The sequence below is a fragment of the Pagrus major genome, chromosome 17, assembly GCF_040436345.1.
Source record: "Pagrus major chromosome 17, Pma_NU_1.0".
Classification (NCBI taxonomy): Eukaryota; Metazoa; Chordata; class Actinopteri; order Spariformes; family Sparidae; genus Pagrus; species Pagrus major.
Genome location: NC_133231.1, coordinates 4,785,488 through 4,812,536, shown reverse-complemented (window position 1 = coordinate 4,812,536; position 27,049 = coordinate 4,785,488). Strand labels below are relative to the sequence as shown.

The 27,049-nt window shown below is 38.9% G+C and overlaps 1 protein-coding gene across 3 annotated transcripts in view; it reads right to left on the bottom strand.

Annotated features, from left to right (window-relative positions):
* Window positions 1–2,666: 2,666 nt before the first annotated feature.
* Window positions 2,667–27,049, bottom strand: part of ncalda (neurocalcin delta a) — an 85,495-nt gene continuing 61,112 nt past the window's right edge. For all 3 annotated transcript variants that reach the window (XM_073485709.1, XM_073485707.1, XM_073485710.1), the window contains 4 exons: window positions 24,069–24,479; window positions 12,256–12,361; window positions 8,712–8,831; window positions 2,667–5,185 (listed from right to left, as the gene is read on the bottom strand). In XM_073485709.1, the coding sequence (XP_073341810.1) occupies window positions 8,734–8,831; window positions 12,256–12,361; window positions 24,069–24,446 (582 nt within the window). In that variant the 5' untranslated portion in view covers window positions 24,447–24,479 and the 3' untranslated portion in view covers window positions 2,667–5,185; window positions 8,712–8,733. The remainder of the gene's footprint in view (window positions 5,186–8,711; window positions 8,832–12,255; window positions 12,362–24,068; window positions 24,480–27,049) is intronic.

Genomic DNA, 27,049 nt, shown 5'->3' with positions numbered 1-27,049 from the left:
TTTGTCTGGCAAGAAGATGAATAGAATTTATGGTGCTAGCAACCTAACGTTAGTTTGTTTCAATAGGCAAGTGACTTCAAAATGTGAAGTAATTTTGGTTTTGGGCAAAATTATTTTATGAGCTGGAATGTCTGGAAAGTGTGTCTGTCTGGTTTTTCGTCTGTCTTCTGTGTGAGAGTGAATGTTTAAGGCCCCCACAGAGCAGGGCGTACTGTGCGCTACTGTGAGCTGCGCGGACGTTTGAGGTTTCATAGTCGAGCGTACGGTGTCACATTTAAAACAGGTCGATGTGAAGACTTCCCGTTACTAACGACTGTGATGTATTCTGACTTTCTTCTGATGTTCTCTGCCAATTGGGCATATTCCACTAGTGTATTGCTCATTTTCATATTCAAATTCATTTTCAAAGAAACTGGTAATACAAAAAATGTTACTTTTCATGTATCCTTCATTGTGTAAAGTTTCATTGTGGTTGGAGTAAAGGAAAAAATTAAGCCTATTCGGGTGTATTTTGGGCATATTTCGATTAGTGTATAGCTCATTTGCATATTTAAATTCATTTTCAAAGAAACTGGTAATACAAAAAATGTTGCTTTTCATGGATACTTTCATTGTGTAAAGTTTCATTGTGATAGGAGTAAAGGAAAAAAATAGCCCCATTGGGGTGTACTGTTGTCCGGCCTTATCGGCACACATCTTGGATTGATGAGAATTAAACATATTTCCCCAACTAGGATTTCTTAGGACTTTTAGTATGTTGTTCTGGACACCTCATAGAAATGATGTATGATGAAAAAAATTCTATTACAGTTAGTAATTAGTTCTATTTTTGGGTCCAAAATGAGCTAGATTGCCTGGACTATAAGGTAAGCTCTCATACAGGCAAATCCTATTTATGGTTCACATGTAGACTGGTGTGTGTGAAGCTACTCTTAGTAAGTCTTATTTGCCTAAAAATACTGAGAATGATACAATTTTGCTCTTATTATTGGAATTAAGAATTGGCACTGCATAAATGGTCCTTAGTTTCAAATTTGCTGTCAGCTCCCAGGGACAACACACACAAATTAGCTACAAGCAAGCATTGGTGCAATTACTTTTAATTGTGCATTGTCCCTATAAAAATAAACATATACTTACACTCCTACAGCATGAATAAGTGTCAACATAAATACAATCATGATCACATTTTAATGATCCCACTGTTGACATTAACTACATCTATGTCAATGTGCAACATATTAAATTATTTCCAAATTCTGGTGAATTTTGAAAGAGATTACAAAATATTGACATGACAAATGAAAATAATTCTAAATATATAAACTTGCTGGTAAACTGTAAATGTAAATGCTTCATTTTAAGGTTAAAGCCTGTGTTCCATTTTGAGTAAACTGTAAACAAAGGTATAATTAATGCACATATAAACATTTTACAGGACCTACACAGACGACTATCTCTTAAAAAAATGTATTCCATATCCTTCCTGAAAAGATTTATATTAATGAAGGTATTATATTATCAACAAAGTTGTAGGTAGAACATATGTTTTAATCGTGTATATTAGATATACTGACGCATTCAAGCACTGGAACCAATGACTAATAGGTAGTCCAGTCTAATCATTAAAAGCTATGCATGAACCTGTGGCAATACAGCTCTGACACGTCACTTCTGGATTCCTGCTATTGGCTGATTGAGTGCTTGAGGGAGGCCGTTGTCAGCAGACATAGTTGTAGACCTTATTTTACAACACTTGCAAAGCCTGTAAGTCAATTTTTTAAAAGATTTTTATTATTTATAGGTTGAACTTAAAGACTATTTCTTAAATGCATTATACATACCAAAACCAATGTATTAAGAACTATCAAATGATTTATTAACTCTTCATACCAATTTGTGTTGAATGGAGTCTTAGTTTTGCAGTTAGTGGTTAAAAGAGAAGAAGATCTGAATGATACGGGGTGACATCTTGACAGTTTATAGGTCCTGTCACTTTAAGAAAAAGGTAAAGATGAAGACATTTTAGCTTCATTAATTTTCAGCTTTCCAATGTGTTATTTCACCGTGTTCCTTTCTGTAATCAAGCATCAAAGGACTTTACGCAGACTGCAGCTCAGTCTGACAGGTCACAGTGAGCTCATTATAGCAAGCTGAACTGACAAAGCCTGCATTTGACATACAGCCGGGGAAAAAACACTCTGAAAAGTTAATGAATAGCAGTTTGGATGGTTTTGATCAACAGAAGCTTTCACAGCATGATAGATGCAGGAGTGGCAAGGTTGGTTTAGTCCACCACTTTGGTCCAGACTGAAATATCTCAATGACTGTTATATATATCGCCAGGAGATGTATGAAATTTAAAAGTTTAAAATAAATAAATAATATAGGCCAAAAATAATTATTTTTGATACATATCTTATCCATAAGGATTTGTTTCATTGTAAAATGTGGTGCTTTCTCTAATTATAAACTGTAAAGAACTGTGAAAACAACACTTTCTTATCTTGCTGAAAACTTAAAACATCTCTATACTGATACTTCTTGTTTCTTCTGGGCCAACATATACACCTTTGCTATATATCTACAATAAGCCAATATAGGCTAAACCGGTCATGCCGTCACTAAAACCACAATATTAAACAATTAACCAGACACCATAAAAATGCTTTCACACAATAAATTGTAAATTTAATTCTTGCTTTTTAAAGTTGACCAAAAAAACAGAATCCTGTGTTCCAAAACTGCAGTCACTAAATACAGGATACCATACAAAACCTACAAAATGCAACAATTACAAACATTTTGTTCAACAGATAACAATTGTACAATTGTATAAATTTATACAATACTAGTTTTTTTTTTTTATTTGGCACTTAACCACAAGATGCTGTTTTGTGTTTTAACAGAAATGTTACACCTGACTCTGCTTTTTTATTTTTTTTTTAAAAAAGAAAAGACATCATAAAAATACAATAAAAGCAACACATTGTGACTGTATCACTGCAGTAGTTGTGATTCTTGTTTGTCTGCATCTTTTTTTTTCTTCACAAAAAACAGCAGTTATTTAGTAAAACATTCAAAGCTTTTCTAATTGGAAAACAATGCAATAACTGAAACGGCTTTGCTCAGCCCTGGGGAGGGCTTAGTTACATTCAGGGGGTGGAGGTCGTGCGTCTTAAAATCTCAAGGAGAACTTCTTTTTTTTCCTTTTCTTTGACGGCTAAGTGAAGGAAAGAAAGAGATAAATATCAATCAAATCCAGCCCAAATGTTGGAAGTTAACGCTTCTGCAAACCACCGAGACATTCACATTTGTACATGTCACAGGCTAGGTGATATCTTGACATTTTTACAAAGCATGTCGTATCACATTCACATTACATGTTTATGACCTGACTTTCAGCTTGGGAGGTAGAGGGGACGGTGGTAGAGTGACTACAGGATATTTTTGACAAATGACCATAGTAACACTTTTTGGGCTAACCAAGTGTTTTTTGTGAGGAAAACCTAACCAGAGCATAAGCACAGCTTTGTCACAAGATACTGAACCTAAAGAAACGTAAAGTTGCAACATATCCTTGGTTTGCAGAAATGTCCACTGCTAACATTTGTTCTGATGATTGGGTTGATGTAATCCTTCCATTTTAATTTAGTGGGAGTCGAACACTTCGACTGATGTGTGACCAGTACTATGTCATTTGTTTTACGCAATACTGTAAACTCAGATGGTGATTTCATTACTGAGCTGAACTTAAACAGAAAAAAAAAAGCTCTGACTATCCAGCATCCCCATGAAACAGTGTGTCTTCATGTGTATTAATTGTTGTGCATGGTGGTCTTCCTAAAGCTCCTCTTTTGTTTCCCTCCATCAAGTTATCCATATGAACCATTAGATATGTCAGCTTTGGCAGTCCATACGCTGTCAATAACACTGACTACTGGTAGCACTAACGATGACAATACTAACATACAGAAGCGAGCACACAGCCCAAAGGGTGACTGGCTGTTTGGCCGCTTAAATTCATAAACATATGTAAAAACACACACATGCGCTTAAGTCACATGCATACGTGTTATTTAGTCTATGCACTCCTGAACCCAACTGTTCGACAACTGATTCAACATGCGGCATTTAAAAAACATCTAAAAGTGAATGTGAAGAAGTGCGACTTTGTTCTTCACATAGTAAAAGTCGAAAAAGGAACTGGTTTTGCATGCTTGACAGCTTAAATAAACAAACTTTTTTTTTTTCATTATTTCACAACATTTGTTATGAACTAAGCAATCTGGACTATCTGAACTGGATTTACAAATTCAGGTGAAAATATCTACACTGAACTCAAATACTTTTCTATTTTCTTTAAGCTAGAGTGCAGTAACACACCGCCACTCCGAAAACCTCGGTCAAATTCTTTCTGATGAAAAAAATGGATAAAGGGACTTCACAAAATCAAACTACCGATTAGGGCGCATACGCCGTGGAGGCACAATATTACATGTTCATGTAGTTTTGTCCCAGAGCAAAATATGAAACAAAGTCTATCAAGTTTGCAAAATACACAAACACACGTACACATTCTCACAGTAGAAAAGAGGAAACTAAAAGCAGTACTCGTTCTGGGTGAAGGACAAACTTCACAAGTCCTCTCTGCAGATTAAATAATCTCACCTACAGTATGTCCTGTTAATCAACACCATCACGTCTCTCTCTCTCTCTCGTTGTCTCATGCACACACTCTGTCTATGACACACATAAGAGTGACTGAGGCTCTGCATCAACCCAGCTGGAGCCTCACAGGGCACAGAGAGCCAAGGAAAGACACTGATACAGAGACTCCAGTTTATACTGTATATATACAACCTACTGCAGACCTTCTTTATACTCTGACATGCTTTTAGAAGAGCTGAGGGATCCCGGTCAACTACAATCGGTGGGGTTTGATAACCTGACGAGGGTTTGGAAAAGTGTTCAGGTTAAGTCTTTGTTGGGGTTTGGAGGGTTCAGATAAACGGCTCAGGGAGGGGGGTGGGGGGTAAGGAGAATGTGGCTCCTGTGCCCATCTTAGAAGTCCTCAGTGCATATTGAAGGCCTGTCTTCTTCATCGTCATCAGCTTGTCATTCTTCATCATCAGTCTGCTCCTTAGTGGAGAGTTAAGGGCGTTTAGAGTCACCCAAAGAAGCACTGTGAAGAGACAGAGCAGGGGAGACAGTCAGATTAGTGCTGTTGTGTCAATAGGTGATAACATGTTGGTCATTATTATCGCATATCAGTGTTTCATGATTTGAAATTATGATACTCAAAGAGAACAGGTGCTTCAAAAGTCATCTGGTTTATCTGTGAAGGGATCAATTCAAAATACATTCCAAAACCATTTTAAAAAATATGTCACCACTATTTTTTTAGTTTTGTTGTTCTACAAATAAAAAACTACAAAATGTAGCATATTTGTTAGAAGTTTTCAGTTAAAATGTATTAATAATTGTGTTTCAGTTAATAGATTTCTTAAAATTCCTTATCGCCCCTTCCAGATGTGGACAACATATAAAAAAAGAAGGCTGGATATTGTAGATTTTCTGGGCAATCTATTGAGGCGATGGAGGAACAAAACCAAACAAAAATGTATTCTAATTTTGATCATCAAAATTAAAAGCAGGATTGTGGAGCCCCCGCCTACTTAATATAACTAAAAAACCAACACTTTAAAGATGACACAGCTTAGCATTAGCCCGCACCTGTACTTCCAGACACTTATCCTGTATGAATGACTGGTACCAGAGAGACCTCCAAAAGAGTGGAGATGTTGGGTTCATTTTCTTTTTCAGAGATATGTTATCAATATGTTTGGGAAGAGGGTTCACTCAGGACAGATTTAAGAAACCAAACTTTGTAATAAACCAAATTTCTATTTTTTACTGTTTACTTTGAATCCTTAAAGAGTGGTGGTTTTTGTTGAACTGTGGAATCTTTATTTTTGATGAAATAGTATTTGAAGTTGCCCAATTCTACGATCCAGAAAGTCACCAGGATAAAGTCAAGCTGTTAAACCTGAAAAAATACCCCTATTCTTTTCAAGGAAGAATTTGAAACAGTAAATGTAATTTGTTCAGATCCAAAATTGAATCAAATCTTGACCTTAAAATCGAAAATCAAATTGAATTTGGAGAATCATGACACCCCTAGTACTCACTGTGGCCGAATACAACCAGAGATGTTAGAGGGAGTGATGCCATGGTAAAAAGCCTGTGTGTTAATGCAGGAATCATGGTAAACTGTGTGAAATAACTCCTGGAACGGTGGATCACTGAATGGATCACATGTCAAAGATCTCATGGTAGCAGCAGTCAACCCTGAAGCTTTAACACTACATTATAAAGGGGAACACACACACACATTAAGCTTTACCCAGGAAAGAAAATACAACCTCTTACAACTATGAAATCATATTAAATGTATGATTCATACATGATAAAAAAGTAAACCTTATATGAAACAACACCTCTGTCATTTCCCTAATGATGCCAAGGAAAAGTCACAATAACCAACAATAAATAAAACCTTGTAACTACCTCATAAAATGACAAAAGGTTGAGCAAGAAAAACAAACACACCTAATTAAGATCAGCCTCTAACTGATCCAGAATATACTAATAATATGCCTATGGCACAGAAGGAGGTGCTGATGACATCACCATGTTTCACCAGGATGCACAACACAAACATTCAGAGACCATCAGAGACATCTGCCAGTCGGCTGTTGGCTGACTTCACTTCTGCTTTCTGCTCTCGTATTTCCATCTTTAACTACCAACTGATTTTATGATTCACTAACTTCTGACAACACACTCCACCTTCTCAGCTCAGACTTTTACTCACAGCCTAGTGCTGACAACTCATGTCTTCATTCATACATTCACAAGACAATAGTGTTCACAAAACTGGAATCTATCTTCCATACATACCTTAACAAATATCAATATTCAATTCAAAGTGGAAAAAATGGCACTATATTAAGGGCATCAAATTGGACATTTTTATGAAAAGATAAATTGGGTTTTTATTTCCATTATTAACATAATAATAAAGGAAATGGAAACAGTAGTTTGTATACATTTTTATATGATTCTTCATCAGTTAATGCAAATCTTTTTGTCCCTACACTCTTAAATAACTTATTGAAACCTTGCACTGAACTAACAACCCAGCAAACAGGTAACCCTCAGGGAACGTTCCCTAACGGTTCTCTGAAGGTTAGATTTGTCAAGCTGAAATGTGTTTGTTAGTGATTAAATTTACATTTTAAATTTCAGTTCATAGTGATATTTCTATTAATATATCTATTGTTGTCTCTCTCTCTCTCTATGGCCTTTAATATGCAATTAACTCAAATACGTAATACACGTAGAAAAAAATGAAGTCATTAACTGGTAGTTTAATCAAAGTCATGAACAGCACATTCATCGCATGAGCAAGATTCTCAGACATAGCAGTAACTTATTTAAACCTTGCACTTGGCTTGTCACAGCAGTCTGTGTTCCCGGTGTTAAACAGTTGTCGGCCAATTAAATTACTTGCCCACCAACTTCACCGTTGTTTTAATTTAAAAAAATAAAAAACTGTCAGAGGCGTCTACTCTGTGCAGCAGCGGGGTCAGCAGCAGAGTCGCAGCACCGAGTAATATGAGACACATTCACTTTAACCATGGAGAGAGTTTGGAGAGCTGACTGACAAGATGATGGCGGAGGATTTGTTGTCAAAGCGAAAAGCAAAAGTGCCTATGAGGCAAAACTCAGTGATAATAGAGAACCTGACATGGCCCAGGGGCCAGCAGTTTGAGACCCCTGCTGTAAAACATTAAATATTACATCTGTTTTTTTTTAAAAAAGAAAAGTTTTTTCTCTTTAGTTTAGGCTTGAAAAAAATATTATCTAATTAATTAGTTTTAGAAATTAAGTACACTTCATAGCACAACAGCATCTTAATTAATGAGATAAAGCGTTGAGAAGATGTAGGGGCTGCAGCGTGTGTGTAAACTCACTGTTGGAGTGAAGAGAGAAAGAGATTTGCATTCGTATTAAAACAATAATTAACATTTTTAATATTCAGAATCAATATGTATGAAACATGTATATTTTTGACAACACAAGACAGTAAGCCTTTTAAAAGAGTCATAAACATAAATAAAATCCTGGCTTTATTATCTAGGAAAGAGCCATGTTTTAAGAGAATACTGAGGGTTTTTCTTCCACAAAAGGTGCCCACAGAAAACAGTACTTCAGAAATGGACAAATCCTACACATGGGGGCTTTAAAAATCTGAAACTTCTTCAGGGCACCAACACCTTCCAAAACAGCTCCAAAATAACAGGCCACCTCCTACAAAGTCTCTGATATCAGTCCATGTATTACAAATAGTCACAAAGCCAGTGACACCGTGGATGACCCATCCCACATCCTGCACAGTGCACACAGCCTCTCAACAGCTTCCCTCCAGCAGGCATCTCCACTGCCTGGGAGGCATGACTGTAAGCAACACCTTCATTCCTGAGGCTGAACCTCAGCCTTCCAATTATTGGCTGTAAAACTGTAACTACAGCAGTGCACCTTCACTGACTCTTACCTCACTCAACTTGCTACACTTTGCTGTTAAGTTAACTAAAGCGTTAGCTATGAGTCATACTGCAGGTAGAGATGCTGAATGTGAGCCTTACAGGTTGGGTTGATGCCTCTGGTTTAGAACTGTCCAGCGCTGCTGGGGTCACACTGCAACAGGCGGACAATGGAGGGGTCGCTCTTTGCTCCTTTGATGAACTCCTCCAGAGACAGCTTACCTAAAACACACAGAGCACCAGCATAATATTAGAAGAGACATGATGTTTTTGTCATTTACACTGGCAGAACCCTTTAGAACTTTCTGTATTTCTGCATAAATGTGACCTAAACTGTGATCAGCTCTTTACTGAAGTCTTAAAGACCCAGTTAAAAAACTCCCACAAAAAAATATACTTCATTTATTAATCAATTTACGTATTCATTTATTTATTTAGCAAAATTATCATTAAATATTGCTGTTACATTGACCATTGGATGACAATCCAGTGTGAGTTAAGCTGTCCCTGCCCTGTTGAAAAAATAAACTTGCATCCTTATTATTAAAGTCTGGTCTTCACCACACAGGATTGGGAAGTGTGCCATACCTCAATCAAAGAGTTACTGATTGTCGCCAGGCTGGAAAAGGTTATAAAACCATTTCTAAAGAGTTTGGCATTCCCCAATCCACTGTCAGATAGACACCATTGTTACTCTTCACAGGAGTGGTTGCTCAACAAAAATCGCTCAAAGAGCAAGGCATGTAATACTTCAGGGGCCATATTCACAAACTCAGCCAAACACGTGTAGTGAGGAGTCCTAGCTTAAGAGGAATCTGAGCAATGAAGGGACAGAAACTTTTGTCTTGGTTGACCCCGTTGCTAGGTATGACACATTCTTTTAAAAGCAGTGATTGGCTGATTAAAAAAGAAATTAAAAAAAGCACTCTCAGTGATGAGGGGCAAGAAATATCCAGTGAAACTAATAGCCCTACTCATAAAATTAAGTTTCTATTAAAACATGGCGTAATAATATTATTTTATGTAATGAACATCTGTGTTGACGAGATTAAAACCATTTCAAAAGGGGCGCAGCAGTGAGGACTTTAAAAAAGCGGTGTTGGTTTGTAAGATCTAAGTGTTGAAGGAGGATTATGATGATAATAGCTGCTTTAAAAAAAAAAAAAGAAGCTGCCTAATACCTCAGTGTTGTGATCACTTTAATTTCTGCTGTTAGAGCGTTATTGTGCTCTTATGAGATCGACCACAAACATTATCTCTGCTTCCCCCATCACTTCTTTGGCTTTCTACCATTTTCTCCTCTGCTTAGGAAGTCCTCCTCCCTACTCCTAACATATTTCCACTAAGGGCTAAGATGCTTTGTGAATAACTTTGTCTTTACTAGTATCTAGTATTCATTTTAAGATTTTTTTAGGAGCAACTCTTAGTACTTGGAAGCTTTATGATTACGGCTGCAGGAGGTCACTAAGAACCCCAGGGTAACAACTGAGGATCTACCGGCTCTCTTGTTTGGCCTATGCAAATGTTCATGAGTCCACTGTCAGACAAACACTGGACAAGAATACTGTGTATCGCCATGATTGAAAGGAGAAAGCCACTAATCTCCAAGAAGAACATGCTGCTCTTCTAAAGTTTACTTAAGGCCACATGAATGAACCAGAAGGCTCTCGAAACATTATTCTCTGAACAGATGAGAACTTTTGTGTTTAAAGGAGAAGGCTGTGTTTGGCGGAAACCAAACACTGAATTCTAGCCAAAGAACCATGGTTGCAGTGTCATGATTTTGGGGAAGCTCTGCTGCCTCGGGACCAGGGTATTTGCAAACAATGACAGAACTCTGACATTCTACGGGACAGTGTCAGGGTACTTGTTCATAAACTAAAGCTCAACAAAAGGTAGGTCATGGAGCAAGACAATGACAATAACACCAAATATGTCTACACTACACTAAAGATAAAATTTAACATTTTGAAATGGCTGAGTCAAAGTTTTGTACAGAGGAATTGGCCAAAATTCCTCCAAGCTGATGTGTGGGAGTTATAGAAACTTGTGGTTTAAGTTATTGCTGCTCAAGGGGGGTCACACCAGCAAAGGGTCAAATGTCTTCTCAATAAAAAAATGTGAACGGTCTAATGTTTTTTGTGTTATTTGTTTAACCAGGTCCCGGGGTGTATTTTTTGGACTTAGATTAAGTTCTAATCACATTTGAGATTACAAAAAAGGGTTCAAAATACAAACAGTGCTGTATATTTCAGTACACAGCAAAAACCCAATGGACAGTATAGGGGCTCAGGGCACAGACAGGTAAAAGATAAGATCAATATATCTCTCAAGAGTAAAAAAGAGAACCTCTACTGCAGTGTAGGACCTTGTATCCATACTGTATAGTGCACACAATTACATCCAGTTTTAACGAGAGGCAGAAGTGCTCTGAAAACAGTAAAATGACATTAATTACTGACACTGACAGAACTATGTTGCATTTTAGGTCTTCACTAAACGTGTTCCTGTTGGATCTCTTGTCTAATTAGCTCATCGCTGTAAAAATGTGCCCGCTTAATTGGCTGCCTCATGCTGTGACAGGGAGAAGGACCTGTTAAAGAAAATCAATGTTGAACAAAGAGGTAGAATGCCTGAACTAACCTTATACCTGCTGAAGGGTTTTTAAAGAATTTTTTGTGATATTACAAAACACACATTTCACACAAGGTCAATATCTTACAATTCTTTGTGAATGTTCTCACTTTGGAGCGTCACAAACTCAATCAGAGCATCCTCATAATGCTCCAGTTCTCACCAATAGGTGGCAGTGTTGAGACAGCTCTCCCCCTCCCGTCCACCTCTCATAATAAACAGACTCGATTTGCCTGTCTATGAGTTGCCCACTACTCGTGATTTTCATTATAAGAGGCAAAAGAAAGACGGCACTTCTTTTTTTTATGTCCAGGTCAACACACTCCCTCTCACTTTGTGTTGCTGGCTTTATTCTGCTGTCACTTTTCTCTCAGATCCTCCTCCCTCCTCCTCTCTCTTCAAACCCACTCCTCTTTTGCCGCTTCTTCTCCTCCTTCTACCCACACTCGTCACTGGTTCCTCTCTGTCCATCTCTCTGTTGCATCTATCTTGTTTCCGTGTCTCCTATGCTCAGTGTATGAATGTGCTCTGAGTGTCCACAGTACGTTTGTGTATCACTTAGAAGCGCAGGTCAGTGTGAATTCTGTTGTCAATGAACTGCTGCTTCAGGCTGGAGGGCTCTGCAAGTGCCTGTGTAGTGGAAAACCGGGCCAGTTTGTACAATGACAACAGCTGCCGGTAAAGCAAACCAGGTGGCAGTGACAAGCTGTTCAATACATTTGCATTTGAAATGGCGGTTTTGTCCCATTTCAGTGAAATCAACAACTAAATACACTAATCCTATCACATTTTGTACAGTAGTTGGAGCAGGTGCACACACACACACACACACACACACACACACACACACACACACACACACACACACACAGCAACTGTTTTTCACTCAACAGACATCAAAATGACCAACAAAGTGTTCTGAAGTCATTTTTGTCTTTACAATCAATCTGCTGTTGAAACTAAACGTTGGTAAAATAATATCCTCACAAAGCAGTAGATGAAGTTATCCTACCGTCTCTGTTGGTGTCCATCTGCCTGAAGATCTTCTCTGTCCTCTTCTCAGGTGTCGACTCGTCCTCAGGCATCTTCATCACAGAGGACACCATCTTATATATCGCCTACAGAGGGACACAAGTGAGGTGATATAATCAGTGTTTGAATTTATAGTATTGTGGCACTAACTGTTGCCTCTAGAAATGTCACAACTCTGTGGGTGTCCATTGATATGTGACTGTCTAACTACAGATGTGATTTTGCTATTGCATAGTCTTGATTGTGTTGAGCATTCATCTTTTATTTGGAAAAATTTCTGAAACTGATGGCTTTAATGTATGTTAACCGGATGGACCTCTACAAATACTAGGGGTGTGACGAGATCTCGTGCCACGAGATCTCGCGAGATTAAACTCGACGATATTTCTCGTCGCGTTAAAAATCTGTCTCGCGAGATTTGTGAGCTATACAAACCTCTACCCATGGATCTATAGATCCATGCCTCTACCCCTGTACCTCTACCAGAGAAGCTGGCTCTGCTTCTACCAGAGAATTTTGACTGGCTGTGCTTCTACTTGTGACCTGTGGGGGAAGTAATGCGCCTTTGCTACGTCTAGCCTGCCAGAACCTAAAGAAGGAGAAGGAAAAGAAGAAGAGGAGGAGAAGGAGGGGAAACAGCAAGCAGCCAGAATGACGTCGGAAAATACCGGTATGACCATTGAAGATGCCCCCGCCACTTTTAAATCGTCTGTTTGGCAGCATTTTGGGTACCCGGCGGAAATGATAAATGGCAGTAGAGTGACTGATAAAACACGGACAATATGCAAACATTGTATGAAAATAATGCCGTACACCGCGGCTAATACGAGCACGATGCAGAGACATATGCAGCTATTTTGTCATTGTGGTTTTCCTAAAATCTCGTCTCGTCTCGATCTTGTGAACCCAATCTCGTGTCTCGTCTCGTCTCGTGAGCTGAGTGTATCGTCACACCCCTAACAAATACAGAAGTAGAGATTCACATATACCTTTTCATCTTTGTAGCCATGCTTTGTAAACTTTTTATCCACGCCTGTAGAAAGTGGTTTCTAACAGCTAACACACATGATCATCTATACGGATTACTTTTAAAGGCAATTTTTCCTTTAATATGGAATCATATCCCGGCTGATACATGATCGGCTTCACAAGGCCAGTATCGGCCCGTCGTATCGGATAGTTGCATTCCTGGTCCAGACTACAGAGAACTCTCATCAACACTCAGCCACCTTACAAACCTTTTATGATTACTTAATAAAACTGTGCAAAGACATCATTATATAGTGCTTATCTTATATGTTATGTACTCTGCTGGGTTGTTTGATACAAGCCCGATTCCAAAAAAGGTGGGACACTATGTGAAACATTTGCTAATCCTTTTTGACATGCAGTCAATTAAAAACAGTACAAAGACAATATTTTTTATGTTTGGGAATTTGATGCCAGTACCATGTTTCAAACAAGTTGGGACAGGGGCAACAAAGGACGGAGAAAGTTGTGGAATGCTCCAAAAACACCTGTTCTGACCATTCCACAGGTAACAGGTGATAGTATCATGATTGAGTATCAAAGGGGCATCCTCGAAAGGCTCAGTCGTTCACAAGCAAGGATGGGGTGAGGTTCACCATTTTGGGAAACACGATTGTATATAGGATGTTATTACAAGGACTCAGGACCACTTCGTAAAACCGTTTTCAGTAAACACAGTTTGTTTGCAAATGATTACATTCTGTTCTTGTTCATATTTTACACAGCGTCCCGACTTTTTGGGATGCAAACACACACATTTTGTCCAATAACTGCAAGTTAATGTAGAAGGGAGTGATGATCCCTACAGATGATGAGCGCACACACACACACACACACACACACACACACACACACACACACACACACACACACACACACACACACACACACACACACACACACACACACACACAGTGCTTCTCTTTTCATTTTGTATAGTCACTGCTGCTTCTATTCAATGTACTGAACAGACGATTTATCAGGGCTACTTGAGAAATGCGACAAGTGTTAAATTGCTTACCTTGTGTGCCTTGATAGAGTTAACAGAAAACACCCTTATCTGTGTATTATAGTGCAGCCTGTGACAGTGAGAGTCAAATAACTTGAGATGCAGGGAGGCGACACACAGAATGTTATGACACACGTCCCTGTGATATTCAATTTGCTGGTATAAGAGACATTTATTCCGCTGTGTCACTAAGACACAGGTGAGTCAATACATATTCAGCGGTTGCATCCATTCAGATAAGAATTAAATTCCAACTTGTTGCGCTGCTTCACGGTTCTGTCGCTTCATCTTCTTGCTTTATGTAGGGAGGGCGGATGCGATCATACACACATATACAACCCCTCACAGACTATTTATCTGTGTTGTGTCTCCTGTGCTCTCTGTTGCATCGCAGGCTGTTTGGCAGTAAACAGTGGAATCACAGCCCACTCTCTCTGTCTCTAATAAGGAGGCGGATTCGAGGGGAATGGGAGCTGACATGTAAAAAGAGCAGGGCTGATAGTGATTACAGTGCAGCGGGAGATTTAAATGGGTGCTGCTCATGCCTCCTGTTACACAGGAGCAGGGCGGTTCAGCTCCTGGGTAACAGTGGAGCTGAGGGGCACGCTGCAAGCACGGTTAATATCAGTCTTCATTTCAGTTCAGAGCTGGGTCTGTTATTAATCAAAATCCTTCAAACTGCTGTGACTGTTTAGGACATTTAGCCAATGTTACATGTTGGGGATTTAGCCGTCGAGCTAATCCAGAGCAACGCAGCGGAATAAGCTTAAATGTCTAAATCCCAATATTACAAGCAACCAATAAGAAGTGAAATGATCTGGGGCTTATAGTGCTCTCAATATTCCCGAGTGCACAGTGCTATGAACGCAGTTAGAGAGAAACAAAAGAGGGACAGAAGAGTTTTCCTCTTCCACTCTGCCACAGACGTCCATTCTTGTCCAAAAACTATTAAAAACACATCAGTGAGCCACACTGTTGCACTGGGTGACATGCTCCTTCATTATCATAAACACACACTGTAGTTTATTTTGAACCAATCCCACACACACCTGCTGTTACAAGTAGTCACTAGAGCACCACTATACATGCTGCTGTACAGTGGGCAACTACTAAAAAGCCATTTAATGTATTTGCATGTTAAGACTACAAAACAGCCACTACAGTGGACACTAATTCACAACACTACAGGTACACTGAGGCAGCGGTGGAAAGCAACTTAGTGCATTTACTCAAGTGCTGTACTTAAGTCTAAAATTTGAGGTATTTGACTTGAGTATAAGCACTTTATGCTACTACTACTTCTACTTCACTACATCTCAAAGGGAAATATTGTAGCTTTTATTCCACTCCTCTACATTTATTTAATAACTTTAGTTACTAGTTACTTTGCAGATTAATAATAAAACATATAGTCAAAGAATTTTAATATATTATAATAGATAAAGACTTTGCTCATCCCTTATAGCCCCACAATTACAGTGATGCTTACATATTATTGCGTCAACCTAAGTTTATGTTACTGTTATTCCAATGTGTTTACTACAATAGCAATATGTCATGCAACTATTGCATGTTGAGCATGTAGATAGTGGAGACAATTTAATATGACTCAATTGCGAATGCCGACAATGGCAGTGATGATGAATGTCAGCCAGACGCAGAAGGAGCAGCAGGTCCTGATCCATCTTTCTGCAGTAATTACAGTGTAGCTGAGGATGTTCCACCTGACGTGGCTTCATCCTGTGCCCGTAGGTCCACATCGGATTTGTACTTGCTTCGAAGCAAGAATCAGCATCTTAAGGTCACTTGTACAATTGTACTGGATGATTGGATTTGACAGATTTGTTAGGGGGAGTATTAACATGCTTTAAACACGTTAAAAAAATTGGTTAAACAGAATTAAATTACATTAGATTTTCAAAGATTTGTTTCGTACTCTGAGCCAGAAATCTATGTTTCAGTGTCAGTACCAGTTTTATTTCTATCTATATTCTGACGATTTTTTACAGAGGAGTCATCAAGAATTTTTCACTGGCTTTATCCAATGTCCGGATTTCTGTTCTGAAAATGTATGCAAATCAGTGCATTTTTAACAAGGTAATGCCTCATTTGCAGACTTAATCATACAATTTCAGAACACTTGTAATACAGAAACAAAGCTTAATGGAAGTCATCAACTGGGGAGGTTTCATGGTGATATCTATTATGGTGATATCTATTAGTTAAAAATGTTACATCAAAACACATTCTTGAAAAAAATTGTACAATTATTTATTTATTTACTTAAGAAGAGTAAATACACAAAGAAAGACAAAAGCACTCTGGCAACAGTCCCAAACAAATGCACTACTTCAACCTGTTTGAGTTACCTTTGTTAAAAACCGCAGTGCCCAGCTGTTTTAGCACATTATTGAGTGTTTAGAAAAAATGACTATATATCTGTATGCTCTTTTTTGTTAAAGATGCATGTCAATGAAATCAAAAAATACCAAGAGAAAGACTACCACATTTTTGGTCTTATCATGGGATTTGTTGATAGAAATACAGAACATCAGCCTTATCCTTTAACACAACCAGTCTTTAGCTAGCATACCTGAGGCAGGCAGAGTAAGTGTCCTGCACTAGAAGTAAAGCCAGTGTTATTTATGTTTGATCCTTTCTTCTTCTTGTATCTACAGACCACACAACCTTTGTCTTAATTGGTTGTGTCTATCTTTTTTTCTTCCAACATGACACTGCCAGCTGGTGTATCCTCACTGACTGATTGTCTGCCATCTACTATGGATTTTCTTTATTTCTTTCATAGTTTCAACAATGAAAACTACCTGGATATTGTTCTTTCTTCTTCGCTAGCATCTCCTCTGTATTTGTCTTTAACATAGAAGTATTTTTACAGTCCACCGAGCCTCAGAGGTCTAAGCAGCATCCGTTCTTTAACCTGAATGCCACGAGGAGAAAAAAAGATCGTTCTTTCATACCCTTTCAGCAGGGAGCCTCCAGACAAGAACACAACATCGTCTCCTGTGGAGCCGGAAACAGCCTGAGCCACAGTTAAGTGAGGACAGAGAGCAGAAGAGAAAACTACACAGCTACTCAGCCACAGCTGTGGACTATTACCTGGCCAATTATGTATAAGAGTGAGAGCAAAGTATCACATATATGTTATTACCTTCCCTCTACACATGAACCACAAAGACCATACAGGGTGACAGACACAGAGAGGCAGACTGTGAGGGCACAGAGTGAGGGAAGTCATCCACTTTTCGAGATGTATTTCAGCCATCAGCCAGCTGTTTGAGTCGTCCTGCAGTGATAAGCACATACACACACACAGCGTCTTGCTTAGCCTCACACCAAAGATGAATACGTTTCCCAGGGCGACTTTAAACATGCCTGAACAGTGATCTATTAATTTTACCAACTGTTCTGTTCAATCTCACCAAATTACCAGTATGAACACTCTCTCCCTTCTTCTTTGACAATCAGGACAATGTGTTGTCTCTGTTCCCGTCTGATCTGCTGATAGCGCCGTGTTTCGGATAAAAGGTGGACAGAGGTTAGACATCAACTATTGATGAGTGGACGAGACGGTTTTGTCTTTCTCATTGTGTTCCCATTTTGTCATTATCCGAAGAAGATGAGCCAGGCTAGCTGTGATCCTTTTCATTCAATTACTCCCACAGCAAGGCTAATTATGAGCATCACCAGCATTTACACACTCTCTGCAGGAGAGACCATTAGCTAGTTGCAGTGAGCTGCAGCTCGCAATCACTGCGGCAAATGGAGGCAAGTGTGAACGGAAAACATGGAGACCACTGTGGAGGGAATGACAGGGTTCTTTGGGTGAAGCTTTTTTAAGTGCTGGCCGCAACAACAGAGAAAGAAGTCAAAGAAAGAAAATAGGACGGATAGGATGGGGAATACAGCACATATGACAGGACATGAAACAGGCATCCAGTGTGTTTTTGGAGTGCATGTACAGTCAGCGTGCTTGCAGTGCCCACAGACCACGCAGTCACAGATTTTGGCTGGCGTCTGCATGGGCAGATCGTCAGATACGTCATGTGGACCCTTGTGTCCAAGCGGATAAGGCAACCATGTACAGTCCCTTAGAGACCACAGCTATGCTAAAAGCTCTGACTATAAATGCTAGACTATATTAGCGGTGCTTTTATTTAAATAGGATTAACGCATGTTGGCTGTCATCGACATCATGTATTTTCCACTAATAAGGAGTTTCATTTTGATTAAAGATCTTTACCACAAAGACATGAAAACATGTATCGTTAAACTGTGTCTCTAGATTTAACGGGATAATCTGGATGTCGCTAACAAACTTGCTAAATTTTGCTAACCATAAATGCCAGTAACTTAACTTTTACAGAGTGCTACTGCCAGAATGCTATAAGCATCGGACTTCAGCAGAGCCGTACCACACAGAATCCCATCACCCAGAAATGTATTAATTTACCTTTAAGACCAAGCTCAGCTCAGTGCAAAGCAAAACTAAAAATTGAAAACCCGAGCCGATTATCGTTAACCAAAAATTGTCTGCGTCTCATGGCCAGAACCAAAAAGATAACTGATAATTTCACATATTTGTACTTTAAAAACAAGTTCCTCACCTGTAGTTTATGCTCGCCTGAGGGTAACAAAGGCTAAGATGTAGTGAGTAAAGACTGATGATGTATTGTTCCATAGCTCTAATAAGGTTACCTCCTCTATCGTAAATTACAATCGTGTTCTGTATTGTAATGTAAAAGATGTCGACATCAGTGACGACATGTTTGGCTCACTATAGTCTAGACTGTGTCGCTCTAACCAGACCAGGTGCAGCAGTTTGATGTCCTGAGCACCAAAACAGCGGGCTGTGCTTGTTGTTCTTTAAAGGTGCATACTGCTAACAATTCCATTTATTGGCTATTATTTCACCGATATGATATATAGCTGATGATATAGATCTCTCAATAATTTCTAGCCTATATATCATCTTATTTAATTATATATAATTTATAGATATACATCGTGCATCTCAACCAAAACAAAAGAGAAAGAAATGCAACCCAAAATGCAGGTAGTACAGTCACATAAAAGTTGTTATTGTGGATGCAAATCATATTTCTTTGCATTTCAGATTGTAGACCTCAAACTTGTTACTCTTCGATGGTTTGCAATCCCAAAATTCCGTCTGTTAATAAATTCTGTGTTTATTAACAGACAAAATCAATCCCATAGACTATGGTGCTCAATGATGTGAGGGGGTAACCAAAGTAATTACAATTCCTTCTGAGCAATGACACTGAACAGCAGTGCTCATACTGTGCTAAATTAGAAAACATTCAAAGATGTCGAACAGGAAAGTTCATTCACCGTTTGGTTCTCACTTGTCAATTTAAACCGATGCTCCAGTAAAAATACTGATGTTTGTGAATATTATGTTGCCTTTTAGGGTGATGAGGTAGGTAGAAGGATGCTGGAGCTACTTTGCTTAGCCTGCTACAATCACGACTCCTACTCAGACACGGAGCAGAAAATGGATGGATTTAGCTTTATGAGATCCACCTGCCAATCTGCCCTCTGATACCACTGAAAGCAGATACTGTGATCACACTAAGCTGCAGACTTTACTCAAAGACTTTGAGCTCAGGCATCATTTTAACTTCAGCAGTTACTTGCAGAAGTCAGCGCAACCTGAAAACTTTTCTTAAGCCTGCTTTCTCTCTGCAGAGGCAGATGGCTTTGAACCAGGAGATTCTAACAGCTGAATGCAGAGAGGGAGAGGATCTACATGAAGATAGATGAATACTTTATGTATAAATGCTCCTGTGTGTCTGAGACAGAGAGGGAGAAATGGCCCTGGGCTTTTATGAACCTGCACTTCAGCAAAGAGGAATGGCAATGTGTAATCTAATGAGCAAGACACAGAGCTCCTGCTTCTGCATCTGAAAACCTTTAATCATATTAGAGTTTGAGCTACAATACTGTTTTTCTCTGCATGGCACAAATGGACAACATCTCTGAGCCTTTAATAAACTGCAGCTAATTAACAAATGCCACATGCACAAACACATTTGCTAAAGAATCACAGACACACTCACACTCATTCCCTCATTACGGCAGAACATTTCAACACTCTTGTCCTCTTCTTCACTTCAATTGATGAGTCCTGCAGAGAGCCAGACATAAGCGTCTGACTCATTGCTTTCTATTCTTTTGTCCTTGGGAACAGCACCACCTTTTAATGGAAAGTGGGCAGAGGGTTTGTGTCATCAAGATCTAAAGGAAGTGACAGGTCTGAATCACTGCGGCCTTGAGGTAGGGAGGCTAATTTAACCTCCAAGCTATGATACGTAGGCACATGTGAGACATTATAGATTCGTATTTCTGAGGACTGGCTGTGTCTACGTTGAAAATAAATCAGAGAAGTTGTCTTGATTAGCGCAACTCTATAGCTATTGTACCTGCACAATCAGTTATTCAGATGCTTGGAGAAAGCAAAATTCTAAATATCAAAATACAAACCAAACGTCTGTTATGAAGGGAAAGACACAGAGCAGATTTAAACGTGAGGAGCAGAATATCACTAATCCAAATCCACACACATTAACATGCAGAGGATCATAAAACAAAGCAGTCCACGAGCCATGATGCATGGAAGCACGCTGACATGTCGAGATCTGCATCAAAAGATACAGGCAGATACGCTCACCACGACAGAGCTGCGTGCACACATTTAAATTTGACAGCTTGATTATTACTAGATATGATGTATTTCCTATATAATCTGTTTCATTACAAATGCTAATAGATTAGTCATCACTTATCTGAGACTTAATTAGATCAGATGATGCCAGGTGTTAGAGGTCGACTGTAAGTGGATTTTTAAAGGCTGATATCATAATGATAGCTGGAAGGAGGAAATAGCAGATAGTGGATTAATCGGCATATATTTATATTTAAAAACATATATTTATATATATAATTAAAAAGGTGATTATTTTTGTTGGTGAGAGCTGGACAGGTACAACAAAATCATCTATGAACATTAGGGCCCTCTCTCTCTCCCACCCTCTCGGTGAACGTTAGTAAAATAGAGTAACTTTAGAGATGTGCAGGACACGGTCTTTAATTTGAGTGAAAAGCTAGCAGTAGCTGTCTGTCTGATATCAAGACACAAGATCTGGAAACATGTGATTTAGTGGATTACATCGCTGGAATCTGTTCTATTTACAGTGGACGATCTGCTGTTCTGTGGCTGAACTGGCCAGGATTACTTCTGTTGCTCGTCCCGTTACAATGTTAAATGCCGCTCTTACAAACCATTCATGTTTGTGCATATTCCCGGGGTAAGGAGGATCGTAAAGTGTGCGATTTCATGTGTTTTCATGTGTTTTCATGTGCTTATGTGCTGTTATGCTTACAGGTATATCCTTCTGGCTTTTATCAGTGCCTATATGCTACATGAAAAACTGTTCTCATATGTGTTATGTTTTCATCATCCTGCCAGGACAGTTGTCATGGTCTGGAGTAGTGGCTGTGTTATTTTACTTGTTTGTGCTTATGTGTTGTGTTTTATTTTGTTTTTGTTTTTTTAATGCCATCAACCTGCCAGGGACTGCAGTTGAAAATTAGCCTGTATGGCTTAATCTGGCACATTTAAATGATAAACTCTGGTGCTTGTGTTAATTAATGTGCACCGTCCCTTCTTTAAATGTTATAAACATAAATAAACATAACAAAAATTAAATGATAAAAATGGAGGTAAGGAAAAAACATTTGAATTAAAAATAGAGGGCTAGAAATGGACATGAAATGAAAACAGTGATAAACTATCATATGATTTGATTATTTCAAAGCCAATTAAATTAAAACAGTCTTGATGTGATAAAAACAGACCCATGTTTCATCATTATCCCCATCACTCCATTAAAGGAAAGTCGCCTCAAGGGTGGAAGCAACAAGAAATAATTGACAAAAATGTAAGTGATAAGATATGTTAACAAATGAATGATGAAGTGATGAAATGTGTGTGAGCTGAAAAATACTGTGATGAATTGTCAACTGATCTGATAAATGTTGACATTATATTTTTAATTGTTGCTTTGGTAATCAGCTGGGTTGTATTACTGTTTGCCGTCTACCACTTATCAGTCACAATACAAAACTGACATTTATCGTTTACAGGAATCAGTTTTTGGTGCTTCCACCCAGAATGTCAATCAGATATGACCGTTTTAACTGAATTAGATTTAAATTTATCAAATCATGAAAATTGATTATTAATCATTCTGCAGTTTACGATTACAACCACCACGCACAATCAGTGGGGATTCCAAGGGCGTTTTTAAGGGGCTCTATACTCTGTACTGTATATAGATCACAGAGAAGTAGTGTCTCTGCGCAAGAGAGATGAAACAAGGTGAATCTGAAGTGGGAGAAACAAAGCTGCTGTTACACAAATGTGGAGGAAGTAGGAAAAAAAAAAGTGAGGAGGGAACGCTTACACACACCCACATGCACCAACATATAGTGTTTGTGTGTGTGCAGCTCTGATTGTGTGTTTACATGAGAAACGCTTGCAGGAAATGCCACCCTGTTCCCCTTTTCCTTGTCGTTTTCTTCTTTCAAGGTGAGCTGTGCCCTGCCGCACGGCCAAGAAAATGTAACCTTAATGCTGACCAAACCACACACACAAATATATGTCGATAAACTAAACCTGTAGAATCAGAATGAGCAGGTTTTTCTTTCTTCAAATTGCTCGTGTCGGATTCTTTTCCGACAGAAGAATAATATGCTGGTAAGAACATTTGAAAGCCCACACAGCCTGCTGGGCACTGACATTTACCTTCATTACCTTAATGAATAACAACAGGTTAGCATGCAGGGCTTTCAACACTGTCAGGGATTTAATATAAACGCTCTTCCGCATCTTTCGAGCATTAGGCTGCTGGCAGCTATAAAAGAAACCAAGTAGGCTTTACAAAATATGCTAATGCTTTTACTAGATAAATCACGCACACATAAACACGACAATGTTGTCTGTAATAATTAATACTCAATACAGTCTTACAGACTACAAGAATGGAGGAGCAGAGATGTATTAGGCTAGCTTTAGTTCCATTTGTGAAGCTTAAAAGGTGCAGAGTAGATGGAAAATTGATCATTTTCCCTTCTAGATAACAATAAAAGTCACATTTAAGAAGGAGTAAAGCTAATTAATTCCTCACTGTTTACAAAACTGCTTTCAGTGGCAGGACGAGGACTGTTTCCAATTAATGTTAATACCTAAATGCATCTTTTAAGTACTGACATTTCAATGCAGGCAGTAAATGAGGTCCTGAAGGACATATCACTCATTTGTCCTGTGTTAAAATGTAATAATAACAATCCAGCTCCATGTCTGTGAGAGCTCCTTCCCTCCATGGAGCAGAGCTGTATGTCCCCCTGATCTTAAAATGCCAGCACTGTTTTTCTCAGCCTCATAAAGAGTATGTTATGGATACAGTGGCAGTACTGTTTGTACAATCACTGCCCTGGTTAATGTTACAGTTAATGTGTGTATGTGTGTGTGTGTGTGTGTGTGTGTGCCACTTGAGGCCAAGTGTGTCAAACCTTCCTGTTACAATCATTTTCTGTCTTGTTTTGGGGTTTTTCTGTGTTTCAGACATTAGCCCCCCTTTGTAACCCATATTCTGTTCAATATTTGGTATTTGTATATTTATATGATGAGTCCATCCAGCTCTGTGCACACTCACCTGAACAATCTCCAGCATCTCAGCTTTACTGATGTACCCATTTCCGTCCAGGTCGTACATACTGAAGGCCCATTTCAGCTTCTGCTCCAGCTTGCCACGTGATGTCACACTTAGTGCGATGATAAACTCCCGGAAGTCTATTGTCCCGTCGCCGTTAGCATCAAATGTGCGAAAGACATGTTCAGCAAACTTTGAAGCGTCTCCGTAGGGGAAGAAGTTACCGTAGATCTTCTTGAACTCCTCCATGGAAAGGTTCCCACTGGGGCAGTCCCTCAGGAAGCCTTTGTACCACTCCTGGATCTCATGCTCGGTGAAGTCGGTGCTCTCCAGGAGGTCCTGCATCACCTCAGGACGGAGCTTGCTGTTCTGCTTCCCCATATCTGTCGGTCCTGTCAATCACTCAGCTCACAGCTGGGGAAGAGAAGGAAGAGAAGAGTTAGCTTTGGGATTGAACAAAAAGGCAATTTAAAGTGCAATTGTATTGATGTCTTGGGTCCTAGCTGATGGAGTTCGATGAAAAGAAGAAAAACTGTTCATCACACACACGTGTTTAAAATGTATATACCTTCAATACCAGTATCCAAAGCTCATTTAAATCTCTAGACATGTTTCAGAGTGATGTCATCCTGACATGCTTGCACACGTGGGGCTGTTTTTGTGCCATAAACTGCAGGATTTGCAAAAGAAGAAAGATCCGACTGCATAATTAGTTAGTAGCATGTACTATAGCAATCTGGTCATAGCCCTGGATTTTACAGAAGGGGTTAAACGACTTTGCCCTTTTAATGTAAGATAGCTCACACCTGTAATGCCTGTTCATGCCTAAGTTTGTCATGCAGCATGATCAGTGCATTGTGCGTTTCAGTGTGTGATTGGTGACAGGTGATTACTTTTGGAAAATGCATCATGTTAACACAATATTTCAGAGAAAATAAATCATGTGCACAACATGCTGAGTCTCTATTCATAATTCCCTTCTGGCATAACTAATATCAAGAACCATGGAATATCTGTGCTGTAAACTTGTGTAGCAAGCAAACAGCAGGAATTTCATTAATGCTAAAGTAACTTTTTTTAATGCTTATGTTACTTGTGTGAGAGGGATGCTGTGGTTTCAAAGGGGCTTTGTGTAACTTCTGTAATGTGCTGGAAGCCCGTACTTTATGTTAGTGGAGTCCATTTCTAAACAAACGTTAGCTACTGTTGCTCTCTGTTAGCTGAGCAGAGAGAGGCGCTGAGAAGAAGCACTCAAGAACGTGCATAAAGTCACATGCTTTGGACAGTCATGAAAAATCTGACCTGAGACCTTAACAAAGCAATCCAGTCCAACAGCATTAAACATCTTAAGCAAATTGTCCACAAGCTTGTGTAGGCAACCGAGAGAGAGAGACAGGGAAGATCACATTTTTCAAGTCATGTAACAATCATCTCACAGATGGCCAATAAAAAGTGATTAATACATGTAAATTGCAATAAACTGTTACATAGAGCCCCTTTAACTCGTGCTCCCCATTGATTGGCTATAACATACTCACAAGTCACTTTGTGTAATCCCTGTTAGCATTACTACAGCTAGCCTACCAGCTGCCATTTTTTGACTGCAATCACATTTGCCATTTGAGCTAGTTCGAGCCAACAGATTTCTATTATTGTGAGGTTTTGTGAATGGGAGGGTGAGTGTGGCATTTAATTCACCTAAATTTACTGCTGTCAAGCAAAACTACTCATTTTACTAACACTATAAACCCTGAAAATGTCCATATATAAGCTGTTCTGACATCATGTGGCCTGTTTACACCCCTGTCGCACATGTATTTCCTGCTTATATTGCTGGTATAATGGTGTGCATTGCTAAATAAAAGTGTCCTCTTTTTCTGTGGTTTGAACTAATTACCATGGATTCTTTGAAAAACATGTTTTGAGCTGTCATATGCCTCTTCTTTACTTTGAAAGGATAGTTCAGTAATTGGTTAGACTGTAGGGTGTTTTCCATCCTAAATTCTGTGTATGAATCAGCTAAATAACCAACAGATGAAGCCAAGCTCACAGCTGCTGTGTTCTCAAGTGGATTTACTGAGGTATGAACCAAAAATGTAAGCAACCCTTCTTTGCAGACTTTACGTTTATCAGGACTTACATCCGTCACTTTTACAAACTGTTGGAACTTTCCATGGAAAACAGCACTCACTGTACTCAGACACGGCACCATATGCCCAACATGAGCTTAATTAGTCTATAAAATCTTCACACACACACACACACAGACACACACACACATACACACACACACACACACACACACACACACACACACACACACACACACACACACACACACACACACACTAAACTCAGCTCAGCTAAGTCACATTATATTTAACATGAGCCGCTCAACAAACATCATTCAGATTCATAACCTCTTGAGAAAAATCTATTTTTTAATTCTCCTCCTGGAATTGGCATATCAGTGGATTTGTGTTGTAGATCTTTATGAACAGGATAAAGCTTTATTATCCCTGTTTGCAGTGTTTGTCAATTTAAATGCTCATGTAATCTAAGAAATATAAAAATGTACTCAAAAAAGTAACAATTATGAGTCATCACTATATGCAGTTGAGCCGGAATAAGAGCACATTATATCACTTTCTGGCTATAAAAGTCAGGCTGCTCATGAAGGTGATTTATTGCTAGCTGCAGTGCTGGATGATTGGTGACTTAGAGCTGGGAAATTATAGTTTGACCTGCACATTAAAGTCATAAAACACCTCAATGCACTGCCATTAAATTGTGTATTAACTAAGTTCACTCTAGAAACTATTAAAAGTTTCATAGATCCATTGATCTTGTCGGTTAATGACAAATACTGTGAGTCATTCAAAACTCTAATCATATCTTCTTTTCTAATCAAGTAACCAGTGAAGCCTGGTATTTATGGGGACCCAAAGTCTTCAATTTCACACGTATGAACAGCAATATAATAA